The sequence below is a fragment of the Liolophura sinensis genome, chromosome 12 (assembly GCF_032854445.1).
Source record: "Liolophura sinensis isolate JHLJ2023 chromosome 12, CUHK_Ljap_v2, whole genome shotgun sequence".
In the NCBI taxonomy this organism is placed as follows: Eukaryota; Metazoa; Mollusca; class Polyplacophora; order Chitonida; family Chitonidae; genus Liolophura; species Liolophura sinensis.
Window position 1 is genome coordinate 28,620,697 of NC_088306.1, and position 24,907 is coordinate 28,645,603.

Here is a 24,907-nt window from a genome sequence, read left to right on the forward strand (position 1 = left end):
CTGCATGGGGTGTCAAGTCTGGTGTCTTCGACATGATACTTCAGTGGCGGCAACATTTTAGCAACATGGACTCGCCCTGCCGCAAGAAGACACATTATGTGTACACACACCTAATGAATCCTTGTCATCACATGACTGGAAAACTGTCAAGTAGAACGTTAAACCCCAAACATTCATTCTTTCATTCATTCATTCATTCCGCAGATGTAATGGGAATACTACAGCACAGCGAAAAACCAGCACACTTAAAAGCCAAAAATACGGATGATTAGAATCAGCTCTTTTGCATAATTCCACCACTTTTGTCACGTGCGTGCACAGATATTGATGAAAATGATTGATGAGATGAGATATATTTAGTTTTCACGTCATAATTTAAGTAAAATCAATTAATACATAACAGTTCGAGTATTTTTCAGGTCCAATTGTTAGTCTGCTGCTGGAGCGTTGGTGTGTCAGAACTGTGCTGATTGGAGGGTCTGTGATAACAGCGTTGGGTTTTGCCGTCTCGTCTTTGTCCACAAGCGTGCTGATGTTAACTTTAACGTTTGGAGTTGTATCTGGTACATGCTGAATCTTCTTGTTTAAATATAAAAGTCACAACGTTTCCAAGGTTAAAAATGCTTTTCAGATGAATGATCCCTTAAAACTATAACTGAAGCTTATCTTCCTGTCCTTATTTTTGTAAAATGATGATTTCTCTGAATTATACAGTTGCGGTGAAATGCTCGTTTTAGGTTACCCATTCGAAAGACTTTATTTATTCACGAATTCGTTTGATTGGTGTTTTCGCTGTTCCTAAGAATATTTCACTCATACGACAGCGGAGAGCATTATGGTGGGAGGAAACCGGGGGAAACCCACCACCAACCGCAGGTCTCTGCCTATCTTCCCGTGTTCGACCGGAAAGGAAGCCAATATGAGCTGGACTAATTTAGAGCGACCGCATTGATGAAAGGCACCTGGGTCATCACTAACATATTGGCCCAGGGGCACCCTCAACAGTCGAGTGGATCAAAACATTTTGGGTTGTTTTTGAAAAATTCGTACTATCTAAGGGACCCATATATTTGGGATGTCCTGTGTACTGATCCCAGGAAATAGAATGACCCAGGTTTTCTAACCTGTGATTTTGGGGTAGTATACCCTATTCCCCGAAAACTTTGGAGTCAGTCCAATCGAATCCTGCCAGTGTACATTGGATATTCCATATTTCTCGGTCAGATTTGAAAATACATACGTGACCATGGAGGGCGGATTCGAAGGCTCGGATCAAGCTCTTATTGGACTGGAATGGACTTTTGGTTGTCGGACTGTTGGCATCAGCCAACTGGTAGTGGTTTACTCCGGGTGCACGAGTTTTCTTCACTCATAAACGCTAACATCATCAAAGGTGAAAAACATCAAGTATATACGGCGTTAAATACCAATCAGTTTTTTTAAAAAATTCGTAATATATCTGCGTCTGTACTTATTTTCTTCAGTCCCAGTTCTTTGATTGACATGTATAGAGTTTTATGTGGTCTATCATTGAGCTCATACCTGTTGACCATTTTTAAATAAGTCAAAAAAAATCTGTGAAAGTGAATACACATATGATTGTACAATACCACTACGTTTACTTTAGAAGTTCCTCACAAGAAGGGGTGTCATTTGTACCTCCACAATACGGTGAAAAAAGTAATCGGTAAATTAATGTCAACAAAAGTCCCAAAGCATTTTCGTCAAGTCACATGATACAGTGGGACTATTTTGTCCTTTAACAACAAATTAGATCGAATTAGATATTTCTCTATCACGTTATTGACGTACAAGCATGCACACCATACTGGTGGAAGACAAGGAACGTTAGATGGCGTAGCTTGAACATGGCAGTGAAAACTGTGAACTGAAGCTGTGGTGGACAGAACATACCTATTTAGAAAATTAAACTATAATATGCAATGCGTTCAAAGTCGAAATTCCCTCACTGACATGATATTTTCACCTTTCCAGGCCTATCCTTCGGCGTTGTGTACGTCACTGCCATTGTAATGGTAGGATTGCGTTTCGATCGTCGCCGAGCTCTCGCTACGGGAATCGCATTAAGTGGAGCAGGGGTGGGGGTCCTTGTTTTGAGCTACCCAATCGAGAGGCTTCTGACAGAGTACGGCTGGCGAGGCACAGCGCTAATAATCTCCGGCATCTTCCTGAATTGCTGCGTTTTCGCAGCCATGATCTTTCCCAAGAAAACTTCTGGGAAGCAAGAGGACCCTTCCGTTATCGCCAAAGACAACTTCGATAGAAAAGACGAACACCTGGTGTTTCCATACCGCACAAGGCACGGTGATAACAAACGGGATCAGTGTGCTGGGAATCCTTTATTACACGGTTCATTTCCAATAATATATATACACACAACACCGACAAGAGCAGAAGATGACACTAAGGGCATTGAGTTTCGTCAACAAACCAAATCAGCTGTGATTGTCTCCAGCCAGAATCCGAAGATCTGGTGCTCCGAACCTCTGCTTTCTTTCAATCCCACTGAAAAGTTGAGGTCGGTGGATACACAGCTGGATGAACAGCGGGACGCAAAGAGGATTCCACAGGGGACGGAAGGCAAACTGACCTTGTGGTTGAGGAGACACTTGTATCTGTCAACAAATGTGTCCTTTCATATGCTCCTCTTTGTGATGTGTCTGTACACTGGTAAGTAAGTACATTACTTAAAATGAGACACAACAGGTGTATCTATGCTTGGAGATGCGTTGAAAACATCGCTTGCATACTTTTAAAAGAAAAAAACTTCCTCATGAATAAATGATTATAGCTTAACGCTGCATTGACAATATTGCAGCCATACTAGAACTGGAAATGGAATTCCATTGTCTATGATCCCTGTAGCAGCAAAACTTTGTTGCTATTTTAGGTGAATCTTACGGATCAAGATAAACGTGTGAAACGGTTCATAAAGTACAGTAAAAAGACATTTGTGTCTCAAATGAAAGGCAATAGAAGAGTACTGGTATGTCCCGAAATACTTTTCCAGCATTTGTCTTACTCAGAAATGGCATAAGGGCATTTTTTTTAAAGTTGCCGTTTGAGGCCAAATTTTTCGAAAATGTTTTACGTTATTTTTGAAGCCTGAAAATCCATTAAAACTTAATAGAATGACCTTGATGTAGTTTATCACACGTCGTTTTGCGGCAATAAATTATTTTCAACAGTTTCCGTCGACTATTTTACGTGCTTTTCATAAGGCAGTAAAAGTGTATAGAATCTAGATAAAAATGGTTTTGGCGACAGTCTTGACTTTCAATTCCAGTGACATTGACGTCGTCTTAATGTTTATGGTGACCAAATGTTTCAAAGATAAAGTGAACAAAGATCCGTTTTCACGTCAGTGGTATGGTTGCACACCAAGAAACTTCCCTCGCGCTCCCTGTTAGCTGATACATTGGAGTACACACGCAACCATGAACCCCCTCGCAGAGGAGAGCCAAGTGCTCAGCTATTGGCATCAGTCAAAAAGTTAAACGGAGACGACGAGCATCTGGCTTACAGATCGCCATGAAGCAGGTCATGTGACCAGTCATATGTCCCCCCTCACATGGCTTATCGCAGAAAAAATGGGTCATTCGAGTGAAGCGGTAGAATGGAGTACTCATAATTTTATTGTTAAAACAGCGACGTCGTTGTTTGCGAGCTTCTTATCGACGAAAATGGGTGAATCGGCGAAAAGATCAGTCATTTTGAACGAACAGGCTGGGAAAAGTCACATGGTTTATTACCGCATTTCTCATGGGCTGTTTATGTATCTGGCTGCGTTGTATACATCGCAATATCAATGTATCTCTTGAAGAGCTCTTCGGCTTATTATTTATCTTTGCTTGAAAAGGCTACTTGGTTTCGAAGACAGACAAAAACAAAGATTCATTTTTGTTTCTTACATTTTTGGACCATTAAAGCTTAAGGTGACGGTGTTATCACCGGAATCGAGGCGTGTGAATACTTTTCTATCATGCAATATGGTTGCTTTCAGTTTTTATCTCGATAAACATGCTTTTTTCATCTTGGCTAGGGAGATAAAAAAACATTGGCCATCAAAACAGTACAGTGTTATTCTTAGACACTGAAGGGCTCCGAATGATCGCCGAGTAGAGTTGCCTTACATGAACAGTTAGAATAAAACCCTGACTGAGGTAAACACGTAGACACTGAGGGGCTCCGAATGATCGTCGAGTATAGTTGCCTTACATGAACAGGTAGAATAAAACCCTGACTGAGGTAAACACGTAGACACTGAAGGGCTCCGAATGATCGCCGAGTATAGTTGCCTTACATGAACAGTTGGAATAAAACTCTGACTGAGGTAAACACGTAGACACAGAAGGGCTCCGAATGATCACCGAGTATAGTTGCCTTACATGAACAGTTAGAATAAAACCCTGACTGAGGTAAACACGTAGACACTGAGGGGCTCCGAATGATCGTCGAGTATAGTTGCCTTACATGAACAGGTAGAATAAAACCCTGACTGAGGTAAACACGTAGACACTGAAGGGCTCCGAATGATCGCCGAGTATAGTTGCCTTACATGAACAGTTGGAATAAAACTCTGACTGAGGTAAACACGTAGACACTGAGGGGCTCCGAATGATCACCGAGTATAGTTGCCTTACATGAACAGTTAGAATAAAACCCTGACTGAGGTAAACACGTAGACACTGAGGGGCTCCGAATGATCGCCGAGTATAGTTGCCTTACATGAACAGTTAGAATAAAACCCTGACTGAGGTAAACACGTAGACACTGAGGGGCTCCGAATGATCGTCGAGTATAGTTGCCTTACATGAACAGTTAGAATAAAACTCTGACTGAGGTAAAAACGTAGACACAGAAGGGCTCCGAATGATCACCGAGTATAGTTGCCTTACATGAACAGTTAGAATAAAACCCTGACTAAGGCAAACAATTAGACACTGAGGGGCTCCGAATGATCACCGAGTATAGTTGCCTTACATGAACAGTTAGAATAAAACTCTGAGGTTAGCTGACAAGAGACCGTATTTCACCGGCTATGTGTGACCATTTGCCAGCTATCACACTGTCGTCGCTGCTCTGGTATTTCCCTATATGCTGTACGTCTTAATTATACTCATTTGTTGTATTTACACTGTATAACGCTTGTAAGGTGACAAAAAATTGACGTAAACTCACGTATATAGCAGAAACTTTAAAACGTGGTTTTTTTGAAAGCCACCATCGTTTGGGAGTTCTCTCCCCTTTTAACATGAGGATACTTACATGGGGTTACTTACGCACATTATTGTAACTGACCTCATCAGTCACATGTAAAGTGACGCTTTGGCTGAAAAATTGCCGATGTGGCGTTAAGCCATAATCATTCATTCATATGTAAAGGGGAGCAAATATTGCTTCTCTTGGAACAGAGCACTCTCGATTACCTAGATGTCGATCGTCTCAAGATAGAGAATATGTGACCGGTTTGATATTGCACATTTTAATGTAAACATAACTGATATAATTAAAGACGCACAGCACAGAGAATAAGACTAGAGCAGCGACGACAATGTGCTAGACGGCAAATGATCACACGTAGCCGGTGAAATATGGCCTCTTGTTAATTTTATTTATCCGATTTATTCTAAAGGAGGTTGCATGTCCGTTACACGAACCCATGGCATTTCTGGTAGTATATATTCTGGAAATGCGGTCACTGCTTCTCTTTGCATGCACCCGTCCTAGTTTCGTGCATGTGAGTTCGTAGTTCTTTGATAGTTTGTTTTGTACGTTGGTATGGCATTTAGCTGAAAATGATCTGAAACCCTCAATTTTGGTTGACGGCTGGTGTACGAATGTCTGCTTTGGTTCAGTAACATGCCACTAAATCCAGACTTATTGCATTCACCCATACATATTTACCCAGTTGTCCCCAGCTTGAAGGTTAATGCGCCTTCTCATGGAGTGTTGCCGCATGTCATTAGGTCACTGCTAGCGCACTTAAACCTGGGCTGAATGCATTCCTCTACAATTATTTACGTAGACTTACGTGCACTTCTCATATACAGTGTAATGTGATGGATAGTATGAGTTCCAAAATGGTACAGGTTACCTACCGCCAGCTCTTTCATCCAAGCAAATTACATTCTTCTATGAAGATTTATGCACTCAACACCGGCTTAATGATTGTGTCTAAATCCGCTTAAACCGGGGATAGGGGCTGTAAATTCATCGTGTTGAATTACATTACCGCTTTGGACATATGAACCGCGGTATTCGAATGTCCGTTTCTGCGCTTAGATTAAGGGGTAATTCCATGGGGGTTTCGAACGCACACTGGTATTAATTTTCATCAACTTGCTGCTGTGCGGTGCCTGCAAGAACAAAACACTGATAAAGAGTTGCTAGATTTCTAGTATTTGCAAGGCAGGAATGAAATAAAACCAGTGAACACATAGGAATTTGTTGCAGGCTATGTAAAAATAACCACCTCCTATAGATCTATCTGGCCTTATACCCAAAACTAATGTGCTTCGTGTCTCGGGGGTTATCATTTCCACCTCTCACTCGAGGTATTAAACCTTCACTGTGCAATATACTATATTTACAATAACAGATCTATGTGCGATATCTCTACATTGTTTCTGTTAAAGCACAATTGCCTCATATCGTGCCCTGAAGTCAAGTGGCCATGAGATAATAGAGCTACTGCTAAATTTTATTTATGTACTTCATTTTTAAAGTCTATCACGGTTTACGTTTCTGATGTCACGTTCCATCAAGCACTGGACTCTCCCTGTTATCCAGCATGGTGGATGTTTTGGAATAACGATGACGTCTCCCGAGACAATGTAGCCTTCGCGTCAAAAACAAGTTAACGGAGTTTGACATTTCTATAAATTGTCAAAATAAAATTAAAGTACAAAGCCCGATCGACTAGTCCTTAAAAGTAATATGGCCATTGACAGTTTCACGTGTGTATTTTTACGTGCTGTCAGTTTTCCGTTTTGAATAACGTTTGTCTTCATATGTAAAACATAAAATTTATGATGTGATCAATTATGTCATAGTTTGGCAAGTTTAAAATCCGTAATTCTGCATTAGTCCATAGTACAGTGAATTAACGAAGTTAGTATGGAAAACATGTTTTACTTCCAGGAAGAGTTCTAATCTTTGGGAGGTTTTATTTTTTTCTTTGGCAACATTTTTTTGTACGAGTAAAGATACAGCGTGTCTTGCATTAAAAAAGTATGATCATAAATTAGGGTGACTAATTCTTAAATCATGGTATTACGCAACATGGTATTACGTAACGCGTGGCCATTATAGCGAAATTATACGTGAATCCTGGTTGAGAGCACATGTGGTCGTCTGGTTGTCATTGACATGATCTACGCAGCGGAAGTACGTGTATAAGGCTGAACATTTGGTATGTATGTATTTAACTGCTTGGTGCATAAACTCGCGCTCAAGAATTTTTTAGAAAGTTACATTTGTGGTGCAGTGATTTTCACGCACTACACAGTATCTAATGCAGAAAAGATAGTTCAGCGTGACTGGAGCAGGCTATGAATTTTTCGATTTTATAGGCTATACATTAGTTAAATGCATTCTTGAAATATATCAGGAAAAGAAAAGTTAAACAAAACTGAAAAAATAGCCTTACGAGCGTGTCAATCACAGCTATAATCAGTTTCGCGTCTTGAGGTGCGCGGTTTCTTGCATTGGGGCCGCTTCCCCGACTTTCCATACCAGATCTTGGCAGTGAGTATGGATCGTTTTACAGAGAGCTGAATATTGGCGACAAGTGAAAAGAAACAGACTATAGTTTGACTTCACATGATTTCTAGTGAATATCTTGAGTACGGCGTTGAACAACGATAAAAAACGAAACAAATAAATAAATCTGAGTCACAGCTGAACTACATAAACCTTTGTAATGCAGGTATGTTCCAGGTGATCATGTACCTGCCGGACTTGGCCGTATCTCGTGGTCTCAGCCGACCAGAAGCCGCTTTGCTGCTCTCCGCGTTTGGCGTCACGAATGTGATTGGACGGATCTTGGTTGGCGCCCTCTCGAACCTCCGGCGCGTGGACAGTACTGTTTTGTACGCCGCAGGGCTTCTCCTGCTGGCTTTGAATACAACCGTTCTCCCGCACTGCTCATCTTTGCCTCACTTCGTGACAGCGTCCATTGTCTTCGGCCTGTGTTGTGGTAAGTCAGTGATGAGTGAGTGCTTGGGGTTTAACGTCGTACTTAACCATTTTTCAGTCACATGACGATGACAGAATCATTGGAGTGCATGTCATGTGCCTCCTTGTTGCAAGACCACCGCTCTTTAATCGAGCGCTGCCTCACTGAGACGCCTAACGGAAGGCAAGTAAGGTGCCCCGCCCGAGCCATTATACTGACACAGGTCAACCAGTCTTTGCACTATCCCCTTCATGGTGAACGCCAAGCGAGGAAGTTACAGCTTCGTCTTTTAAAGTCTTAAGTGTGACTCGACCAAGGATTGACCCTGGATCTACCGCTCCCGAGTCAGTGATGATGTTTACAGTACAAACGCTAGTCCCTAACGCCTTGTACAGTCTCGTGTTACCTGTAATATATTTCGCCTCTCTATTCTGACTGGCTCTCGGCCGCTTGACTTGCGCTGGGACATCTCCCTGTTTTCCGTTTTGTAACAAGGTAGAATGTACAAGGTACATGTATTTAGGAAATCTGCCTTTGTTTGGCTATAATGTGGGAAGTACGGGATCATCTTAAACCATACGTATCATCATAACATTTTCGTTTCATTCTAATCTATTGTTCTCTGTTTGCTTCTTCTCTAACCTCGAACAATCACAACATTTATGTTTTATTTCACTCAAGCGTTCTTTGCTTTTTCCCCCTTGGCTTGGTTTATTTAACTCGTTTCGTACCATTATTTGGTTTCTATATAGTTATACTTAGCTAATGACTCAGGAGCCTTTCACCAATGCGGTCGTTGTGAGGTCAAGTTCATCCCTTGTTGACGTCCATTCAGGTGCACCGTGGGAAGGTCTGGAGCAACCTGCGTCTGGCCGGGTATTCCCATCGCAAAAGTGAAATATTCTTGAGTACCGCGTAAAACACCTAGCAAAATCAAATGAAGGAAGTCAACCTTTTCTTTTTATTCCTTTTTTTAGCCTCGTGTTGGGCATTATGTACCATCCTTACTTTTTGTTTCATTTTACTGATGGTTCTTTGTTTCGTCTTTAGTTTTGTGTATTTCATTACGCACGCTTACTAGGTTTCTGTTTCGTTTTTCTGAGCGTTTTTTTGTTTCGTTTTCCATCATTCTCGTGTATTTCGTTAAGTACTATTACTTGCCTTTCCGTTTCATTTTACTGAATTATTATTTGTTTCGTCTTCCTTTCTTCTAGCCTCGTGTATTTCGTTACGTACCGTCGTTATTGCTGATGTCATGAGCAGTGATCTACTGGTTGACGCCTTCGGTGTCATATGTGTGGCTCAGGGCGTTTGTTATATGGTTCTGCCATCTCTGTGTGGTATGTATATACAACTGTCACCGGAGTCCTCGCTGTCACAGATGGTTAAAGCTTTTAAACCGACGTTAAATACGTTGGGACTATCATGCCAGTGAGGCAGCATGTTCAGCCCCATCTCTGGCTGTTTATGTTAGAGCTTTAAATCAGGATGTTTGTCGGATACCTGGCAGTGGAAACAACACTCATTTATGGCCAATAACCATTTGGATGTTGCGGAGGGAAAACTCGGTAATATACATGTAGCCCATTACTCAGAGATATAATCCATTACTCAGTGATACAGCCCATTGCTCTGTAATATAGCCCATTACTCAATAATATAGCCCACTACTCAGTGATATAACCCATTACTCAGTGATATTGCGTAGTGATATAGCCCATTACGCAGTGATATAGCCCGTTGAATGATACCTCTGAGTTATCCTTCCTGGGACAACCTCGCCAGGATAGCGCCACGCCCACCTTTGTCAAGGGCCATAGCTAAATATTGTTTCCCAGTGTCTGTGGTTTACTCACCATCCTGCGATATTCTTCACACATAAACGTGACAGCCTTCTAGTAAGTGAAAAATTTTTGACGACAGCGTTAAATGAATTTGTCGATTGACTTGTGAGAGTAGGGATGTGGCCTTATTGGTCAAGGCCCTGTCAGTCGCAGTGAGCAAGCGCTTTGGTTGTCTCAGCCAGCTTGTATATTAGTGAGAATTTCAGTTTTGGACGCTTTCGCCTTTGGAACACGAAAACATCATATATCTTACATGCAAATCGGTTAAGATAATTCAGTCGTCACCTTCAACCCACCCCGCTATGATGCTGGCTGCCGTCGTATAAGTGAAACATTCTTGAGTACGGCGTAAAACACCAATCAAATAAATAAATAAATAACATTTAACATTACCTTTATTTTTCCAGGTCGCCTCTATCAGTCATCTGGAGGGTTCGTCGGTCCGCTCTACCTAATTGCGGCCATGTGCGGTACGTCTGCTATCATGTGTGGACTACTTAAACCGCTAAAAAGATGGCAAAATGCTCATGGAACGAGCCGATGATCTGCTGCGCATGTTCAACTCTCACATGCCTGACCAGACCTCTTATAGGTTCTCTATGCGGATTGTTAAATAAGGGTTTTCACAGTGGGTATATGCATGGCAGTTAGACAAGTTATTGGACGTACATGTATACGACCAAAGGTTAAGAAGGGTTATTTGAGAGAAAACAAAAACAGTAATATGAAGATGTTGGTTTACACGTGTTTTACCTTGGGTGCTATGCTTCTGTATTCATACAGTCCTTTAACCGAAAATAAAAGCATATCTTTAAGATTTATGTAGGAACACGTCTCTTTGAAGTTCTCGATTTAAGTTATTTAAAAACTTTACTTATCACATGCGTTAGAATACATTATATACAATATGCGTCCTTTGATTTATTTATTTATTTATTTGATTGGTGTATTTGATTGGTGATATTTCATTTTTACGACGGTAGACAGCAATATGGTGGGAGGAAACCCGACAGAACCCGAAAATAAGTAACTAGTCGGCTGCTGCATCTGACTGTTACCATTTAACAGTCTTAGTCGTGCATGTATGAGATTTAACATTTCTGTGTCGATGCCGTTATCTTCAAGTGCATTTGCAGATTCCACCACCGAAGAGCAGGATGTAGCTGACTAAAGCTATGCATATACGGGAGCTTAAATGGATACAGAATTGATTCTAATTGGCTGGTGTGAGAGATAGGCAAGTTCTGGCTATGCATACGCATACGGTATGACGGATTAATCCAACCATGAACAAGGCTGCCCGGTTCACCCCAGAAACCCTGTCTGCACTATCAACCAATCAGTGTCGACTCTCCACCCTCCTTAAGACCCATTTCAGTTCAAGCCGACAGTCGCATCGGTTTCCAAGCGCTCATGTATGCAAAATAAGAACCCGACTCAACTGTAGTTGTTTTCCAGCCGTAACGTGTATGCCGATTGTCGTTATCCACCAGCGACTGTGATCAATTGTGTAAGACCAGTTGAGTTGAGTTGAGTTCAGTAGCGTCTTAAGCTTTAGTGTGTGCACAATTGTGGCCTTGGACATGGAATTTGTTGATTTTCCTCGATCTCAATATCCATGGTGACCATGATGGTAAATGGTCTAAGACCATCGTGTGGCCCATATGGGTGTCTTAAACTAAAACCCCAAGGCCTTCTAAACTGCATAGAGATAGTTTAACGTCTCCTAAATCCACTGCAATCGTTTAAAACATCGAAAATGGAAAAAAACCGGTAAAATTTGGTGATGAAACATCAGAAAATCTACCCCACTACGATCGAGTCACCCTTGACGTCACGGCGGTACATTCGCTGGCAAGCGTACAGGCTTCTCCATGTGTACACCACAGACCACAGAAGACAATCGCTATACTTTTTCAAATAATTTCTAGATTATGCCATGCCAAAGTGCGACTTGCGACTGCAGTAACACAACGCTGGATACTTACACGTTACATACATGGCCTAAAAATGTCACACACTGAGAAAATATGTACCAGATATCTCATCGTAAACACCATCTGATTACTGAGGATTTGATCAATCGAAGGAGGAGGCTCATATCCGCCCCCCCCCCCCCCCCCCCCACACACACCTAACAAAAGCCAAATGAAAAAGAAAAGAAATCGGGATTTTCACTCCCGAAATGCAGAAGTTGTTTAGGTACTCACTTGTTTTAAACATCATACTGTGAAACGCACTGTAGGAGCCGCTAGCCTTTGCTCTACATCGTTCAAATTGTCGAGAGCATTTCTCGGAGAGCAATTATGTTACAGAGAAAAGAGAGAGTAAGTACTAGCAAAACTGAACTATTTAAAATGTTTTCTTTTGTGGTGAATGTAGGCAAATGAAAACTGGAGATAATTTAATTTTAATAACCACTTTGGCCACACTATCATTGCTCAATATGACACATGTAACTACAACGTTATTTACACCCGACACGATAACACTGACATTAAAAGTATGTAACTTAAATTTTGTCACAATATGTCGCGGAAATCAGAACTAATGTGGTCTTAACTTTTTTTACTCACTGAAGAACTGCTAAACGTCGTGAACTACAGCCAAACACTGTTCCCCATATATTTTCATGGAAATAGACGCCACCCTCGCTAAGACAATTGAGGACAGAAAAAGAGTTGTAAAGAAGAGATCCAAAACTTTGAATGTTATGGACATAGGGCAGGAGACAGAGGTTGAGACGAATGGGATGAATTGTGTGGCATCAGAAAAAGAATGTAAGCCTGACCGACAGTTTGTTTCCAAGGATTTTTTGGTGTTTATGGATGTATGGATCCAATTTGCTTTGAAGTATGCATGTATTGTCAATTTGAAGTAACTTGTATTTAGTGATTTCTTGGATGTCACGTCTGTAGCCTCTTACTATCCACTGGGTCGGATTCCGCCCATGCAGGCTTTGCCAGAAGTGGCAAACCCTGCGGGTAGAAGCTTTAAAAAGAATGTAGGATTCAGTTTCAAAGCATTCGATTTCCTCTAGAACCACACATCGTCATTTAAAATAATAATTTTAAACACAGACCAATCAATCCATCGATATCCACCTGTCTTCAGAATAATATATACCATTTTTTGAAAAAGCCGGCAAATCTGCTTACAACTTGCCATGTCTGCCTTGTTCTTCATCAGCAGTTTCCATGGAGCTACGGGTCCAGAAAGTTCCTTCACAGACTGTAAGCAGTGGATTGTCCTCATCCAGGGATTTCATGTTTGACCACGGAAGGTTTCACTTCTACATTGATCTTGAGAATTATGATCCCTTGAAAACAATTGTTTACTGTGTAGGGGAGGCTCCTTTAGATTTAGGTTATTTCTGCCATGTCCCCACAAGACCAATTTTATCTGACCCTAATGAAGTTACGCTGAGTTAGAACGAATTATGAGTTTAGTGACTTGTTTAATGTTAGTGAGAAAGAAGTGTCAAATATTTGCATAACCTGGTTCTTTATTTTCAATTTAAAGACATTTATCGGTGGCCTTCGAGAGATTTGGCCAGAAGACACCAGACATGACACCTGCTAGTCTCATTATACTGACACCAGGCCAACTAGTCCTGTTTCGTTGCTCTAACCTCTCAGTGCTGAACACCAAGCGAGGCAGCAGTAAGTAGCATTAATAAAGTCTTTGGTATGACCCGACCCGGGTTTGATCCTGGGTCTCCTGACTTTGACACTGTGTTGAGCAATACATCATAATTGTAGCATGTTAGGTTTGGTGATGAAACTTTCCTTTGGGAAAATATTATCAGAATGTTCATAAGTCATGGCTGAAAAATTGAAAATAACCCCATTTGTGTACAGATTGCTTTTTATTGATACAACATTAACTGAGATGAAAAAAGCTGTAGATTTAGTCTGCATGTGTTAACTGTGCCAAGCTTTCAGTTTCAGAAAATTGTCCTCAACAGGCTTCTATGATTGTACCAGATAGTGGATGTTTTTAATATACAAAAATCTTGTACAATTTAATATTGTGTGGAAAATGTGCATGGCTTAGTCTCTGTTTTTCGAGCGTTCCCATATAATGGGAGAGTTTCAAGTTCAAACTCCTTTATCGATAGAGGTAGAAAAATATTGAACTATATTGTGTGACCTCTCGGAATATTAGGTATTTGTTTTGGATCGCATTTACAATAACATGGGTATCTGAACAAGCTTCGTAAAAAAGTATCTTAGACTAGACATGTTTGTAAACTCAAGTTCCTAAAGAAAAGAGGTGTTATTTGTGCTTCTGGAACTTCTGATTGATACATTAATGTCAACAGTGATTTTTACAGAGGTGATGTTGCACAGTAGGACTATTTTTACCTTTTTTTCTTACAAGAAAGTTCAAAGGCGAAACTCTTCTATTATTGGCATGCGTCATGTCATTAAAAGTGAAACAGTTCTTGTGATGTCCTTGACATTGATAGAAATAAATCAGAGCCACTTTGACGTCAAGATATTGCAAAATTCTAGGGTATGAAACCAGGTCTGTTTGAGCAAGTCACAGATTTGCGCGATCTATGTTTGGCCAAAGATCAGCTGCAAAGCACAATCGTGTACAAAAATCATAGAAAAATAAAATAAAACCAGCACCGTGTATTTATTCTGATGACATCCGATTTGTATCAAAACCCTGTGCAGAATGCCTTGAAATGACTACTATATACATAAGTGTTATTATTTTTTTGTTGAAATGATCATTGTAGAATGTGTCCAATTTAGGCAACATGTCGTCTGCAAAACTGCGATTATAATGAACAGCAATTACTTCAATGTATAAACAATGAATTTACAATGTGTCCTGCACAATAAATCTGCTCTTAAATGGGATAGTAATAGTCATGATTTTCTTTCAGTTTCAGTTTAGCATTATTTAAATAAGGCACACTTTGAGGGGGCATGATTTCACCTCAAAGAGAAGGACATTTTACATCCAGAATGAATTCGTGATTGATGATTCTGTCTGGTGTGGCTGCTAACACAGGCGTATCCTTAAATGCAAGGAGTCCACACTCTTGTGTCTTGGTACCAGAATTGTTCTTATGGTTTTGAACAGCAATGTTTTCATACTTGCGACCATGTGACAATGATCTTGAGCATACTTGGTATGTAGATGTCAGTATTACATAAACTTATAACAACACGCCCGCTTGTCAGCTTGCAACTGAACCAAACTCTGACGATTTTATTCTTTTAGTTCGCTCTTTTCCTCCATTTCGAACAAGATGCTTGCCTCCTGGTTTTCACTTCAATTTCCTGGATTTGTAAACTACTAATATGTGACACCTGAAGAAGACAAAGAGAGAACAGAGAGTAAAATAAGTTTCTTTCAAATAATGCCTCACACAATTTGTGACAGAAAAGGCCCTGGAATAACAGCGTGGCAATTTATCATAACGGTTAACTTTTTAGATGATTACGTAATCCCCTCCCCCCTCTAAACCAAACAGTAAGTTTGATTTCATTTGATTGGTGTTTTACGCCGTACTCAACAATATTTCACTTATACGACAGCGGCCAGCAGTATGGTGAGAGGAAACCCACGACCATCCGCAGGTTGTTGTCAGACCTTCCTACTTACGGCCGGACAGGAAGCCAGCATGAGCTGGACTTGAACTCACAGCGATCGCAATGGTGAGAGGCTTCTGAGTCATTACGCTGCGCTAACCGACTGAGCCAAGGAACAGTATCTTATGTATATGTCTGAGTCTACAGATAACTGATGCCTCACAATGTATAACTGATCATCATACTTGAGCTTTTATCAGAAAATGATCTTCCATTGTTACCGGGGCCTCCGTGGCTCAGTTGATTAGCGCGCTAGCGCAGCATAATGACCCTTGAGTCTCTCACCAATGCGGTCGCTGTGAGGCAGGTATGTGTGCTGGGGGTGTACTTCTGACTTATGGGCCGTCGGCCTTTTCCTTGCGAGAAAAAAATGAAAATTAACAGCAGATAGAAACCAAACCCGAACAACAGTGCTTATTTACTTTGATTTTTTCTATTCGTGATCTGGTTATTGATATTTTCTCATTTTTTTTGTTTCTTATCGTATATGTGTGTTTAAAATTACATTCCGCAACTTTTCTTTGATGTTTTTGTGGATTCCACATTTTCTCTGATCATGGATTGTACATATATAGTCGAGTTTTGCCCCCTGATTTGTGCCACTAGCTTGTCTACGTGTTACTCCCTTTGTGTGGCTTAGCACGATTGAACTTCTACAGAACCTGCAAAGATATAGAGGATTTTGCACAGTGACGGTTGATTACCATAAATATGGTAGCGTCGCGTGGGTTATCATTTCTACCTTTCACGAGAACAATATTTATGGTATTCAACCTTCACTGTGTAATATTATATTTATTATTTATATCCTGACATTTTCTCTACATGTATATCAATGTGTATTAATTTATCTGTTGCAATCCGCGAAAGAAAGAAAAATTTGCCATCTTCGTCATATTTCTGATTCTATTCATATGTGCTGCAATTTCGTTCACGTCCACCCTAACAAAACCATTTTACAGTTTTAAACGCTATCTGTCAGTAATTATACATTCTACAAAGGTTATTTATGCTAATGCAATATAGGTATTTACGTAATTTAAGAACATGAAGAATTTCTACCTCTTTTTTGGCGAACTGTATATTGCGCGCAAGTGCACGGTCTTGTGATGCGGTCCACGAAGATTTCGCGGCTGTGGGTCACTGGACAAGGTCTCCAGCAGTGTAATAGCAAAATGTGATAACAAAAGTGATATCTAACTAGTGAAGATATCATTTTTATCAGTCAATGAAATACTGGGATTTTACTGATGTATAAATAATAAATGTTAGGATATCATTATAAACTAGTTAAGTATGATAACCTTACTAAATCATTACATCGTTGGGTACAAATGACGTTTTTTATGTCTGTATGTGCAGTGAAAACATAATTTTAATCTACAGCGGTAACTTAGGCTGAATTTGAATGGGCAACCTCTTGAGAGAGGCTTCACAGGTTTTAATCATTTCTTGTGCATTACACCCTTTAGTCATCGAAGAACCTGATGTGTTCAGATGCCTACCTAATTGCATGCGACCTATGTCAAAACTTCACCAGCTGCGTAAAAAGGGTGAAGAGCACACGTCACGTGTCTACAACGGGTAGATGGACTTTGGCCATTTGAACATTCACACATCCCCATCTGAATTCAGGCCTCAGTTCGATTTGGCACGAGGTATTTTTTTTTCACTTCTGTACATCAGATCTGCTTATGTACATCAGATCTGCTGATCTGAAGTACATGGAAAATGTCTCCACCAACGGAAGCAGAAATATAACGATTACTTGGTTTGATACCTTGGATTGGAAAGTAAATCGAAAAAGAATACAAAAAAATACATTTCGTGGCATTAAGATTATTAACTTGTTTTGACCTGTGTAGACCTGTCTTTACTGCACGACAGGTCTACATTATATGCAGATCACAAACATGATCGTTTTTACGATTACCTGTGCAAGTACAGTTGTTTTTTCACAAGTAGACAAACCCCCCTCCATTCGCTGCTGTGTTATTGGAGGGAACCCGGGAGATGGCCATTGTGAATATCCCTATATGATCTTGAGTCTGGCAATACCATGTTGAACTCCGCGTTCTGTTGATCAAACGATAGCCTAGAAAATTAAAATAACATAACTGGATCTAGTTGTAACATCTCATCTATCCATCGAGTAGCGTAGCCACAAGAGTTACAATGCGAAAGCCTTCCTAAAATGTCGACTTTCTGATTGAGGACATTTGTCGGTAAATATCTTCAAAACTAAGCCACGCTACAAAGCAAAAGTCCATAAAGTGAATATATGGTATACATTTGTACTGTATTTCAAAACATGTTGTTGTTGTTGTCTTTGGTCTGAGCTATACGGTAAAAAAAAATCATAGGAAACGAAAAGAAGCGCCTATCACTTGGGATTTTTGGCCTTGGTAAGTCCGTATGTGCAATTTGGACTGTCAGTACAAGTTTTGCTTTGCAGCGTGGCTTGTTTTTGAAGATGTTTACCAATACATGTCCTCAATCATAAAGTCGACATTTTAGGAAGGCTTTCGCATTGTAACTCTCTTGGCTCTGCACTCGATAGATAAATTAGTCCTATATATATATATATATATATGGCAACTAAGCTGGGTCATACAGACTAACTACCCAAAATCATCTCAAGTTTTGTGTATATCTATAAACTATTTTATATTACCGTAAAAGACGAACATGTATACGACGAGGATATTAACTGAGTTGGTTATAACTTTATAAGAAGACGTGGGAGATGATAGTCAGTTACAGTAAACAAAACCATCCAACGCTCCCCCCCCAAATATATATAAAAAAAACAAACAAACTAACAAAAACAAATCAACAACAAAAAACAGACCTACCTATCAATCAAATCCTTTTTCTTCCCGATAACTACAGCCTCCTTCATCGTAAAATTTCTTTCAATTCATGCAGACTTTTATCAACGTACTTTTCGTCACTTTGATCAAACATTCTGTAGCACGTATTGTTAAAACACGTGTAGTCTGAAATAAGGTCGTTGGGCATCTCATTTGAGTTCTTTGAAGATCATGTGCCTTCCAGCCAGTTTAAAATACATTTCTATTAAGTCAGACGTACAAAGTATCAGAAACCTTGTCATACTGTTCACCGGTGTCTTAATTATTAGATAAGGATTTAAGGTTGCATTTATTATTTGTTGGTGACAAAGCTTAAATTTAGTATGTGAAATCATCACTAACCGCCGCGACTGACAAAGAGCTGACGAATCATCCTGACGTAATGCCACGGTAAAATGCACGGGATAAGGATTCCATCTCGTTATCGCATTGATCAATAGCTGCAGCCAGTCCTACGTAGACACGATTTGACGGAAGTAATATATTACGGCAAAAACGTGTCTAATTACGGAGGAGGGGAAACCCCTAGATATACTATACCACACCACACCACACAATACCACACCAACTATTGTATACTATACTGTAAGAGCGCGGACTCTGAACGACACATGGATTAAGGGATGGGTGGAACAAGTCGGCTTGTAGATTGTAAGGTGACTGGCCCATCCCCCCCAAAACGGACCAGAGGTGGAGGTGTATGTTTTCGCGCGATTTTGGCCGAGGTTCGCGTTGGTGGGAAGACCAAAGCGATCGGTTTGTAGAGTTGAGTGTTGAGCTGTGTCGAAGGAAAAAGACGAATCAATGGGAGAGTTGGATTTTCACGCTTGGATTTCGTTGACGACGCCATCGCTCCCTCCAGTGAGCGACGAGATGGACGGACCAATCATCGCCGTGTGAGCGAAACGTTGGCTTGTAAACTTGGGTTGAGCTGCATCGTCACGCCAAAACTGACCAATGGGTAACGAGCAGACCAAGAAATACAAGTCTTAGGGAAAAACCATCCTGGACGCGGTGGTGGCGCTCAAATTTCGTACATCCGCGCGGATGGGATAAATAAAGGTGTGGGGAGCCGTAAAGTGGGAAGCTACTATAGCTGTAATGCCTGCCTGCACAACGCCAGCCCACGCTCACCAAGACGCTTTTTCTAGATTGACACTGTCATTATGAAACATCCGCTTCTGCCAAACCTCTGCTGCCATTGCAAAGCGAGACCGTGACCAAACTTTTTCAGCTTGCTTCGTAGCTGTGAGTGGTGGTGCGTGATGACAACATGACTGAGATTTTACAATGTTCGACTGGCCCCGATTACCCACTAATCCATGCCATTCTCGAAGATCAGGGCTGGGCGAGATTGAAGGAATCTCTCCGAGGTCGGCTTGCTCTACTCGGTCTGCTCTACCCGATCAAAGACGCTGTCACCATCCACAACCTAACCAACTGTAAGGCTGTAGCCATTTAGATGCTGCTGCTGGCAACCGAGGGAAGCGTCCGGCACTGACAACGACACAACGTGATCACGTGACATTCAGCCTGGAGCAGCCGAAACCGGCCTCACTTGAGTTAGAGCGTGAGGTGGCCCTGACTAACTTGCTGTGGAATGCAAGTTCGACGTGGCTCTCTAGCCCCACATCCTACAGTTGCAGCGCTAAACGTACGCTCCACGCCTCAACAAACAACGCCCAAGCACGACCGACCAGAGCTGCCAGAGTTGGAAAAAACCGCCTTACGTACATGTTAAGTACGGATATGTTAAGTTAATGCCATGGCTCTCCCCTACTCCCAGTGTTGTTCGATGGTGACCAGTGACTTTGATTTGTGAACGTTACCTCCTGCGTTCGACAAGGTCGCCTCGAGACCGAGAATTTCGTCAGAACTTACATGAACCTCTTCACCAAGAAAGTGTTCCACGACGAGGTAACGATGCTCGTTTTTTTCAGGTAGTCGTGCATGTCTTTGTCTTTCTCACCGATGAACGTGGGCACGGAGCGCAAATCGTGAAACAAGTAGCGGATGCTGGTATAGTTTTTGAGCACGTCGACGTTCATGGTTTGATAGAACGCCACCATTGTCTCCGCCATGGCTCTCCCCTACTCCCAGTGTTGTTCTATGGTGACCAGTGACTTTGATTTGTGAACGTTACCTCCTGCGTTCGACAAGGTCGCCTCGAGACCGAGAATTTCGTCAGAACTTACATGAACCTCTTCACCAAGAAAGTGTTCCACGACGAGGTAACAATGCTCGTTTTTTTTCAGGTAGTCGTGCATGTCTTTGTCTTTCTCACCGATGAGCGTGGGCACGGAGCGCAGATCGTGAAACAAGTAGCGGATGCTGGTGTAGTCTTTGAGCACGTCGGCGTTCATGGTTTGATAGAACGCCACCATCGTGTCCGCCAGCTCCGTGAAGGGTATCACGTCCGGGTTGTTGTTCCGCTGCAGCAAGTCGTTTACGGTGCACATGCCGTGTTGCGTTCATGTCTCCTGCTGGGTCTTGTACTCGGCGTCATTGTATGGTTCGTGGGTAAGTTCGTTATCGAAAGCGTGTTCGGGTGGAGGGAGCCGGGCGAGGGAATCTATTTAGCTAGAACAAAACTTGTCTTTGGTGAGGCGGCTTTAACTCATTTGTCGTAACTGTACTTAGGGGCCAAGTGATTTCGAATGTCTAGAACTTTCAACTGCGGCGTGCTGAGGGACATGTGATTGTTGTTGCGCTTGATAACACTCCAAATCACCGGACTCGTCCAAGTGGGGGTAAAGCTGTTGCTTGATCAAGTTCTGGTTGATTTAGGCGATGAATTTGTCCCGAACTCACCGAGTGAAAGGCTATTTGGTGTCGATGCGCTCTTCTAACTGGTCCAGGATGTAGACGTTTTATAGATGTGATGACTTGAGTTATAGCACTCGTGCTATATATAAACTACCGGGCAAAAGAAACGTATAACCTTGTTCAGCACCACAAGAAAGAGAAAGAAAGACAGACAGTATTAACATGATAAGCATTATATTGCAATAAACCATTTTCCAAGTTCTGTTCAAAAATTCACAGCCATATGTATATTACACTTGCTGTCAGGCCGAGTAAAGAAGGCATGGGGTAAATCTGAAAAATTACACAAGTGCAAGTAAAGGGACTCCTTTAAAAAGGTGTACCTAATGTCCTATCATGTCATAAGACAGATCGTTAGTAGCGTGTGTGAGCACCCATTGCATCAATTAAAGCCAAAATACGTCTCTCATGGAAGTCGTCAGCCGCCGGATGACGTCATCAGGAATTCTGTCCCACTCCTCAAATAAAGCCTGTTCGAGCTGTTGCCTGTTTTGTGGGGGAGGGACGCGTTGTCTCAGACGTCGATCAAGATGATCCCACAGATGCTCTAAGGGATTCATGTCTGGCGATCGTGCTGACCAAGGCAGTACGTTGACATCAACGGTGTCCAGATAATTTAGTACAACTCTGGCGGTATTGTCCTGCTGCAAAAGGATACCTTTGCTGTTGATGCACGAATGGCACCACAACAGGTTCCAATATTTCATCTCGGTATCTTTGGCCAGTCAGATTTCCCTGGATGATGATGACCAATCTCGTTCTCACCTGTCCACAAATTCCGCCCCATACAAGCACCCCACCAGCACCAAAAGGGTGGACATTCTGAATGCAGTTTTGTGCCAATCGCTCTCCCCTGCGCCGATACACACGAATTCGACCATCATTTCTGAAGAGGTTATATCGGCTTTCATCAGTGAACAGCACCCTTTCCAGTCTCGTCGCTGCCATCGACGTACAACTCTTGCCCAACGCAGCCTGTTTTGACGGTGTAGAGGAGTCAATGCCATTCCACGGAAGGGGCGATAGGCTCTGATACCACTCACGAGGAGTCGTCGTAAGACTGTGCGTCTGCTGATGGGGTGTCCCAGTGCCGTTTCCGCCGTTGACGTCCGCTGTCACAAACCGGTTACGCAGGTGGATTGTGCAGATGTACCGGTTTTCGCCAGGCGTTGTAACACTTGGCCTGCCCGATCTTGGACGATCTTGTGTCCTGCCTGTTAGGTGGTAATGACCCAACAGTCTGCTGATGGTGGCTTGACTGCAATTGAATGTTCTGGCAACGTGGTGTTGGCTGGCCCCATGTCGGCCATACCAGTGGCTCTATCACGTTCTGCTTGTGTGAGTCTCGGCATCTCTTAAATGTTTTTTTTATGGTATTGCACCCTTACCATGTGCTACATCGGTATTTATACGGCGTTCATTATCGAGAATTTTCAACAGGGTCCGAAACTCTGTTTTTCCGATTTTTCATGATGTCTTACACCAATTTCAATGAATCTTGTTAAAAAGTGACGTGTACACAGAGTGCTTATGTGCAAAACGTATTCGCACAACGTTAAAACTTATTCAATTTTTTTTTCTTAGAAAAAACTGCATTTAAAAGTGATACGTTCCTTTTGCCCGGTAGTTTATATATATATATATATATATATATATATATATATATATATATATATATATATGTGTAGTCTTTCTTATATTTTATTCTTACTCGCACATGAAGCCAACTCAACCTCCACGAGCACTCTTCATATACTCCACGCTGGTGCCGTAGTAATTCCTGCGAGCTTACTACTACAAGTTTGTATGTATTAAACATAAGATTTTTTTCTCTGTATTTTAGTGTTGCAGTCCTTACCCTATGGGAGAATAAAGCGTGGAAGTTTGGGTAATGTCGTTACGATACGACCGGTATTCCTTTCCTATATAAACAACGCTCTTTCCTTAAATTTTCTCTGTATTTAGTGGTTGAAAAAAAGTCATGACTTGTCGGCGGTCAAGACGAAGTTATTGTCATAGACAAAGTATGGTCAGTTGGAGGTCAGTTGTGTGGGTGTGTGAAGGGATGACGCCCCCACGATCAGTGCGAGCCACGAACTTAGCGTCCGTGGGCTGGCCGATGAAGTTATTTTTTTTTTGTCTAACGGGCCAGGCGGCCACTTTGACAGATCTGTCTATAGCTGTTGGTGTGGTGTGGCAAAAAGCATGGAGCTGAGAATGCCAGGCTTAGGACCTTGCGTGAAGGGTGATGCCCTGGGACGTCTTGAAAATACGGCAGAATCGCCATGGAGCTCACCAATGAAGTTTGTGATAGTGTGTTACGAACGAGGTGGCCACTTTGCCGGGTCTGTCTATAGATGGGAGAATATGTTTGTGTGGCGTGGCAAGAAACATGGGGCGGAGAAGGTCAGACCCGGGGCCGTGCGTAAAGGGTAATGCCCCAGGCTGTGTTGAAAACATGGCGGCAGTGACCGTGCAACTGTGTCGATGGAGAATTTGTTTGGTCTGAGATCCCCCGTAAAAGGTCCCTGGTCTGGCATAAAAAATAATACATCAGACCTCAAGGCAGCTTGCCGTAAAATGAGACTAAGCTAGAAAAACCCCTTTGTTAGACTAGTTAGTTAACTTGTTTGTTTGTTAAAGTTTCCGACATTCCCCTGTCGGATGTCGAGGTCAGACAAGGCGAGCACCTCAACCTTCCAGGTAGCTTGTCGTAAGAGGCGACTACCATAGAAAACCCGTCCGACTAGTTTGTCTAGGTCAGCCTTAGAGACTGGCAAGGTAGTGCCCTAACGCTGGAGGAGGTTCCATGAAATTCCCCACAACATGGGAGTGCCGAGTTAGACTGGTGTGTCTGTGAGCTTTGAGCAGGCTGTTGTATGCAATACAAAAATGCAGCGATGCCCGAGACAAGACGGCTCTCGTCGACACAAAAAGAAAACTGAAGAGAGGGTAGAGAGGTAAAGCACAAAGAACAGGCGAAATATTGTACGGCACGATATGGACGTACTGTGGGCGTATCCTACGTATGACAACGGGTGGGAGTCATACTGTCACGTGGTTAAGGTTAGTAAATATAAGCGTCAAGTCCGACATTCATATACCATTCGTAGTCCATAAAAGGCGTTCCAAGTCGATAATCGCAGGATCCATTTCCAAAAGAACGTTTAACACTAACTCCCAAAGACAAAGGTATGTAAGAAATTATACAAATAAGAAATAAAGCCGGTAACAAACAAGAGAGAAGCGGTCATCAGTTTTCCATGATGCCGGGCAGACAATGAATATTCCAGGCATGAATTCCGTATCAAAGTTCAAATTCGTAGTCCGTGAATGAGTTCAGTGTCACATAACAATTAAACAAGTGTCTCAGTCTCGCTTTAATTGCAACTGTTCATAAAGGCATCATGCTGATGTGATGAGCATGGCTACCTTTACGGCCCCTAGCCCCAGGTTAAGCGGTATTAGATACAGTTTGAAAATGACGAGCGTTACAGACCCTAACCGATCAGACTGTGATTCAAAAGTAATGGACGATTACGTCTTTCCCGT

At 41.9% G+C, this 24,907-nt stretch overlaps 1 protein-coding gene across 1 annotated transcript; it reads left to right on the forward strand.

Annotated features, from left to right (window-relative positions):
- The first annotated feature begins 2,033 nt into the window (after positions 1–2,033).
- On the forward strand, positions 2,034–13,475 carry LOC135479863 (uncharacterized). Its single transcript, XM_064759768.1, has 6 exons — positions 2,034–2,691; positions 7,952–8,221; positions 9,415–9,540; positions 10,452–10,514; positions 12,687–12,824; positions 13,234–13,475. Exons 1-6 carry the CDS (start codon positions 2,034–2,036, stop codon positions 13,473–13,475), a joined length of 1,497 nt encoding a protein of 498 aa, XP_064615838.1.
- Positions 13,476–24,907: the final 11,432 nt, after the last annotated feature.